Source organism: Kryptolebias marmoratus, linkage group LG17, assembly GCF_001649575.2.
Source record: "Kryptolebias marmoratus isolate JLee-2015 linkage group LG17, ASM164957v2, whole genome shotgun sequence".
Lineage (NCBI taxonomy): Eukaryota > Metazoa > Chordata > Actinopteri > Cyprinodontiformes > Rivulidae > Kryptolebias > Kryptolebias marmoratus.
Window position 1 is genome coordinate 9009379 of NC_051446.1, and position 7648 is coordinate 9017026.

The 7648-nt window shown below is 47.7% G+C and overlaps 1 protein-coding gene across 2 annotated transcripts in view; it reads right to left on the reverse strand.

Moving 5' to 3' along the window:
* Nucleotides 1-125: 125 nt before the first annotated feature.
* The window catches only part of zgc:194990 (uncharacterized protein LOC568410 homolog), an 8371-nt gene continuing 848 nt past the window's right edge, over nt 126-7648 (reverse strand). The window contains exons 2-10 of one of the 2 annotated variants that reach the window (XM_017416137.3): nt 5608-5701; nt 5431-5529; nt 5247-5354; nt 5022-5171; nt 4746-4886; nt 4526-4577; nt 4372-4398; nt 931-957; nt 126-849 (exon numbers count right to left, since the gene is read on the reverse strand). In XM_017416137.3, coding sequence (XP_017271626.1) covers nt 290-849; nt 931-957; nt 4372-4398; nt 4526-4577; nt 4746-4886; nt 5022-5171; nt 5247-5354; nt 5431-5529; nt 5608-5670 — 1227 coding nt within the window. In that variant the 5' untranslated portion in view covers nt 5671-5701 and the 3' untranslated portion in view covers nt 126-289. Of the gene's footprint in view, nt 958-4371; nt 4399-4525; nt 4578-4745; nt 4887-5021; nt 5172-5246; nt 5355-5430; nt 5530-5607; nt 5702-7648 lie in introns of both variants that reach the window. The other variant, XM_037980811.1, reaches the window with a different exon arrangement.

Here is a 7648-nt window from a genome sequence, read left to right on the forward strand (position 1 = left end):
TACATACAACTTTGGGTTGCGAGCGCAGAGAGAGCAGAGCGAGCGAGCGGTTTGTCAGAGCCGAGCGCGAGCAGAGAGAGGCGAGCGCGAGCAGAGAGAGCCGAGCGTGCGGAGAGAGAGCCGAGCGCGCACGGAGAGAGCCGAGCGCGAGCAGTTTGTCAGAGTTGAGCGGTCTGTACTCTCAAATCAGTGTCACTGCGCGCTCAACCTGGTGGCACAAAAGTAACGCCATAGAAATGAGAGCATTGACTCTGCGAGCTGCTGAGGGTCGGGACGTGTGCCGAGCAGCTCAGTTCCACAGGCAAGGCCCGGGACACAGGCACGGCTCCCGGACCCCAGCGGGCCTGATCACCAGGTCTTTGACCACCTCCACCGTCCCGAACAGAGGGTACAGCGTCTCCATGAAGTTCTCGTTGTAGGTGAACAAATGGGAGCGCCTCTCCACGTTGTAGAAGGACAGCTGGCCCTGCCCGAAGTCCAGGTAGACCCCCACCTTCCTGGGCGCCGGGCTGTGCGCTAAAGGAGTGGCGGGCACCGTCAGCGCCTTCAGGTCCGCGCCTCTCTCCAGGCGGACGGTCAGGTAGCCCGTGTCCGTGTTCAGCGAGCGGAAGCCCCGCCGCACAGCCGACGCCTTGGCCACGCCCAGGCGCCAGTCCCGCTCGCCCACCTCCACCTCCCAGTAGTGGCGCCCCGAGGCGTAGCCCTCCCGGCCCACGGCGCACCACCAGCCGTCGAAGCGTCCCTGGCACGCGGCGACATCGCGGCGCTCCAGGCCGCACCTCATGCGCTTCTCGTCGCTGGAGACGAGCAGGCCCGGGTTAGCCGACTCCGGGTCCAGGGTGACGTCCTCTGTTGAGCCGACAGAGCAGTTAGAGCCGTTAGAGCCGGAAATACTACTCACGTTCATCTGGGAGGAAAGGATTTTCATACCTGCTGCGTCGCAGATCCAGTTCCACACTGAAACGACAACAGCACACAAAAAGCTGCCTTAATGTGTTTTCTGACACGTCAGATAAGGACTTTTAGATACTGGCAGTTAAACAACCGGGACTTCAAGAAGACCCTAAACTGCTTTCTGAGTTATTTGTGTTTTATGTTGATGCTTGTATGATCTGTAGTTCTGTTTCTGTGCCTCTAGTAGACCTGTTATCACTCGGTTGTCTCTGCAGTTTTGAATAATCTGGTTTCATTCCTGTTACCTCCGCCAAGGAGGTTATGAATTCAGTAGCGTTTTTTTTGTCTGTCTGTCTGTGTACAAGATTACTTAAACAGCTATGAATGGATTTTTATGAAATTTTTAGGAACCGTCAAGCGGTGGGATTTTGGTGGTGATCCGGTCAAAGTTCAGGGTCACAGATCAGCCCGCGCTCTAACTCTGCAACCATGTAACAGAGAAAAATAAACTGCACATTTGGACACCTCTTAGGTCGGGGTGATCACCATTGATTTCAAGGTCATGGGGTCAAAGGTCAACATCACAGTTGACCTGGTGTTCTAACGCTGCAGCAGTGTAATGTAGGAATGTCAAACTGCACAGCCGGAGTCAATGTCTGTTGATTTCGTGGTTCGTGGGGGTCAAAGGTCAAAGTCACAGGTAACCCCTACATGTGACCCTTTTGTTTCCTTCACCGAGGAGGTTCTGTTTTTGGTTTGTTTGTCTGATTTGGATGAAGTTTTCAGGAAATGTTGGGGTCGACACTGTTTTTTTATATCACGCCGTGGCCTTGGCGGAGGTTTTGCGCTCTCTGAGGGTTTCCAGTTCCCTGTGTTTTGATTTGTGATGTTTGGTTTCACTCTCTGTGCCTCCCTGTATTACCTGCCGCCTTCTCCCTCAGTCGGTACTTTTCCAGGTCAGCCCGCCACACCCACCTACACCTGTTCTCGGTTTGTAATCAGTCACCTGTGTCCAACTTCCTCGTCAGCCCCAGCCTATATGGGCCCAGTCCCAATACTCACACTACACCCCTCTATGAAGTGTGTACTCAGTCGAAGTGCACAGAAGGGTTTGTGTGTGCAGGTTACAAGCATGCAGACATTGGAGAATTGGGACAGTGTAACTGTGACATTCAACATGGTGGACCTGTTGCTGTTTTGGCATTTTAAGAAGGTGCCAGTACGATTTTAAAAGTACAGTATAGGTATTTTAGCTTTCCAAAGTCATTGCAGGAGATATTTGGATGTAGTACACAAAGGGGGCGGGGCTAAAGAGCACTCCGGAGAATTGGGACACACTACGCACTCAAACCCTTCAGCATGAACGCGCATTTGAAGGACATGAGGGTGCGAGTGTATTGGGAAATATTGGCCCGGTCCCAATACACTCGCACTTGGAGTATTGGGACTTGCTTGACTTTAGAATTCCTATAAAGAAAGTTCATCCTCCTTTCAGTTCTGGGGTTTTACACATCAGAACAAATTTAAACAGAGCAGATCTTTAGCAGGTTCCATTTCCAAAATGATTCAACTCTAACCTCAAGCGTACAAAAACACACAACAGATCCAACCATGTTGTTATTTATTCAATAGAAAAAGCCTAAATAGGAAAAAGTGTCTCCAGAAACCTTGCTGCTCCCATAGAGTGACAGATACAACAGCAGCCTGGAGCTGCTGATCAGATGTATTGATTTGATTGGGTGGACTTCCTTTTTCCCCATGGCAGGATCTCCATGTTGTATTTACGGTTAATTTCTTCCTCCCTGATTAAGGAGGGGAGTTAACGGTGTAATCAACATCCTGAAGTGAACGTTAAATGATTAGTCACTAATTCATGACTACCTGTTTTAAGCAGTTGGGAGTGAAAACAACAAATAAAAACAGAAGGCAATGTTTTCATCTTGTATTAAACCCTACGACAGGGTATGAATGGTGAAACTGAGGAGTTTGTTTTTGTCACAGCCTGACTATCGGGTTCTGCTTTCTTTTTATAGTCTTGGATTTCTATGTCCTTGATACCACAGTCAGTAGAGCCTGGAAATATTAATGTTTTTCCCCATACTTTGTTTTGCTTTCTCATATTTATCCAGAGCTGTAAAACATTCGACTCAAATAAGGGAACGCCTGCTTTTAAATGGCCTCTTTTTGTTTTATCGTCATCATAGTTCAGCCCAGTTTAATATCAGACTGAAGCACCTCTGTGAGAATATAAATTATACGGCGGTGACCCCTGAAGGAGGCAGCCGGAATAAAATCTTGATTTTTTTTTTTCCTCCGTTTTTTCAGATTTCCCAGGATTATATAATGCAGATGATGGAGGGGTGGGGGGTGGGGATAAAAAAAAAGCTGGTTGCAATTTCACTTTGAGAAATGTTCTGCCTATGTTAAATAACTTGCACAAACAATCATTAAGTAGAGAAAACATTCCCTCTGTAGCCATTTTTTGAGCTTTTCAGGAATACACAAACTTTTCATTTTTACCGTTACACTTCGTTGTTCCTGTGTCACTTTTAACGTCTGATGCGGTATCAAATGAAAGGTTTTAATAAATTACCAAAAAAATAATAAATTAGCCTTTTATTTGCAGACTCACAATTCTTTTTTTTTTTTGGTGGTGGTGGGGGGGGGAATAAAAAGCGGTATTGACGTTTATTTGTCCAGTAAAAGCTCCTATCATAAACAAAGCACGTCACCATCTACAAATAAACACTAAAAGTCGGGACACGCAGTCAGGAAATACGAGGTCATAAAAATCTAACTGTTTTTTTTTTTTTTTTTTTACTGTTTACGACGCAGCTTCACAGCAGTCCCTCCGTACCCTCCGCTGCTCCCTGGTCTCACCACATCTGAGCCGCTGCGCAGAGATCTGCGGCAAGAACTCTACAGCTACGTGACGGTCGCTGGTTCTTTTCTCCAGCGAAAAGCAGAAGGACGCAGACTGCCGGGGATCGGGCAAACACGCCGTTCTTACAAATTGGCGGATCTTGTGTGAATTTTTGTTTAGAGCAAAAACACAAAACAGCTGCCAGGAAATATTTAATTCATGTTTTCATTTAAAGAAAACAGCCATCATTTTAAACGAGCTATAAGAGTGACATTTATGAGTTTCAAAGAAGAGGAGTATGCTGCATTCAAGAAATGATTATTTAGTAAACTGTTATTCATACTAATGAATGTTTCCAATCAGAGATATGTAAGTGTGTATATATATATATATTGTATATATTATTGTATTGAAGTTTAGTTTAATTGATGGAGAAGAGGTGGGATTAAATAAGTATATCATTCTTTCCACCCCTTTTCGTTCTGTAGACCAACAAATGGATATTGTGTGCAACCCTTTGTATCTTTTTTTTTGATTTCTCGTTCCCCTTCGTTTCCTGCCAGTTTCTTTTCTTATGGTTTACATGTCACCAGCAACCGGGCACGTGAACTTACCGCCGTGTGGAATGTAGCGATCAGCATCTGAAAGAAGAACACCAGAGCCGTGATTCCAAGAGCAGCTGGACGTTCTGCTCTTTGACAACAATTTTTACCTACAAAGACTTTAACGACTGAATAACCAGGGAGCTTTTAAATAATCTCCACTTACCAACCCTTTGGCTCCTCTGCTTCGTCACCAGCCACTGCTTGGTCACATCCTCCTACACAAACACAGTATGGAAGCAGACAGATATAAATCTAAAGCAGGCCGAGGTGACCTAAAAACATAACGATGTCCATCATCTTTTAGCCTCGGCTCCAATTAGAGGCGTGCTCATCTATTTATTACCAATCAATTCAAGCTTAGAGTATGAGTCACACATACGGACCTTTACTGGGCTGTCAGCGTTCATCACGGCCAGCATTATGAGGTCCACAGCTCGGAGGAGGTTGGGCAGGCGGCCCCTCTTCCACTGGAACTCCAGGTCGTCCAGCATCATGAGGACAGGCTCGCCCGGCCACACGGTGGGCTGAAGCAGACAGACACAACCGCCCCGATTAGCCACGATGACGATTATCATCAGATTATCGTCTTGATCAGACATAACGAGGGAACTGGGTCAGACCAGTCAGCCTCGGCGGGCGACCTTGGGCCGCGTATTCACCTGAGCCCTGCTTTTAATCCTGCGCGTCCAGTCCAGGATGACCCTTTTGTGCGGCCCCATGTCGTACTCGCCGCCCGACTCCAGCACGCAGAGAAGGCGTCCCTTCCAGTCCCGCCTCTCGTACTGGTACTCGCACGGCATTATCTTGTTCTGCGCGACGACGTGGAGATGTGTAAGGCTGGCCCCCACCGAAAAACACCCCGGTTTGTTCCTTTAAGGTCGTACCTGCACCCTCTTCTCCAGCACGGCGGCCCAGTCCACGATGAAGTCCCGGCACACGTCCGCCGGCCAGACGTCCTCGCCTGTCCAGATGTGGGTGAGGATGTGGGATCTCTGACGATACAACGGGAACACGAATGAGCATCTTTTACTGTTAGGTGCCGCAAAAGGACAGAGGAGGAGGGCTCACCTGGCAAATTCTGTTCAGTTCTCGGGCAAGTTCCATAATGAACAACTGACTCTCCACCAAGGGCTCCTTCCTGTCCTGTTTCACTCGCTTACGGGACTCCTGGAAGAGGAAGCACAGGAAGTTTAATGCATCCCGTTTCGCAGCCAGTTTTATGGCGCTGGAAGCAGAGTCACGCACCTTGAGCCTGATCTTGAGCTTCTTGGCCGGCTCAATGAGGAACTGCAGGCAGTTTTTCATCATCCTGGCAGCCGCAGAGCGAGCCAGAAGCCCTCTGGCGGGACAGTGAGAAAGCTTTAGCGCGCCGGCACTCATTCTGTCAAGTGCCTGGAGGCGGACGGCGGCTGATCGAGCCCCCGGGCACAGATTGATGTTAGAGCACGGAGCGCGGATTTATTGGAGGCGGGTGGGGGTGGGGCAGGGAGGAGGAAGGAGCAGAGAGAGGAGCACTGCAGAACTTTTCGGCGCAGCTCTGCACTCGGAGCCCTCCGAGGGCTCCTTATCAGGCACTCTGAGCCGTCATTAAATAATGAGGAGGAGGAGGAGAGAAACAGAGCCCTCTCCGCACCGCCATTAAGCTTAGATAGACAAGATAGCAGGGGCGTCGTGAAACACCCAGTAAACTTTCAGTGGACTTTATTTTTTCCACTTGTGCTGTTCAGCATTTAGTTAAATGTCTTAAATATTTGTTTTAAATGGGTTTAGTCCAAAATGACTTCAAGATTAATCCCCCACCACCACCTCCTCTCTATCAGACTGTCACATAGGCTGCCTTGGAGATACCAAAGACAGAAGAAAACAGAGGTGAAGTGGCAAAAAGGGTGTTTTTAACAACACAAACTCCAACAAGGAGCGTCAAGAAGATGCAGCTTGGAGCTTCCACGTAACGCATAATAATGCTAGTCACAAGTTTCGATTCCAGGTTGAAAAAAAGAAAAACTAACAAGGACGTTCCCCCCAAAAGTAAGAGCTTCCTGACCGACCCTGACCTTAAAATCCAAGTAAACTTTTTGGTTTTATTTTCTATCTCATTGAATAAATTGCACACACAGCATATCACCTCTATGAGAACACACGTCCCTGCAGCTTCGGATTGTGAAGAACTAATAATAACTAATAACAGCTAGAGCACGGGAATACGACGCCATTCCCAGGTCTGAGCTCCAACTTTCCGAGGTAGACGGAAGACAGCGTCCGCAGCAACGGGTAGTTCAGTTCCAGCTGCGAAATCTCCTCAAATCAGAAGCCAAACGCTTTCAGGATCGGAAAAAAAAAACGTTAATCTAAACAAACTCTTTTTCCTAATAAAATCACAATCGGAAGCTTTGTTTTAGTTCGTTTCATTTCTCAGCAGTCGACTTTGACATTTACAGGGTAGTGCAAAAACAAAACGCTGACAAAGACCTGCAAACTGAGGCATAAAATATAGATTTAAAGCGCAGGTTCCAATGTGACAAGACAAATTCTGCATGCTGTAAGGATGTTACTGGTTAAAACTGTGGCAAACTGTGGGGAGAAAGAAGAGAAAAACAAACTATTTACCAAATGTTCTTTCAACGTAACCTACAGATTTCGTATTGTAGCTATGAACCGTGTTTAATATTGTAAATACAGTGCTCCTAATCGGTGAAGTGACATTAAAACACGCAGGTGTTGTGTCCAGATCTGTTCCCGCTCTTAGGAACAGGAGCTTGTCAGCCGTCAGGATGCGTTTCCCTGCTATGACGGGCAAAGAATGGACAACGGCTCAAGATAAAAAACAGAGGTTAAGAGGGAAAACAGATCGAAGCTGGTGGGGAGTCAGATCTCGATGGGGGTGAGCGCTGCTTGCTACGGCGCCCCCTTCTCTGAAAAATACAGCAGACAAACAAATTCACAGAGGGCACTGCGTCTTAAAAACAAACAAACAATAAAGATCTCAGGGTGGTTTTGTCTTTGCTGCAGAGCGGGTTGGAAAACAACGACGAGGTAGGGAGATGGAGGACCAGTGCTTCACTCTGGGGCCCCAAAATTACAACAACAACAACCCGAAACCACCACAGAGTGAACGCTTAAAGACAGAAGCGGCGTGGAAACCAAGACAAAATATCAGGATTTTCCTGACACGCAGGGGTCGGTGCATCCTGATTCTGCATGGGCTCCGAACTGCAACTTTCTTCCCCCGGAGTCATGAGGCGGCAGCACTTTTGGAAGGGCTCGGCGGGGGGGGGGGGGGGGGGGG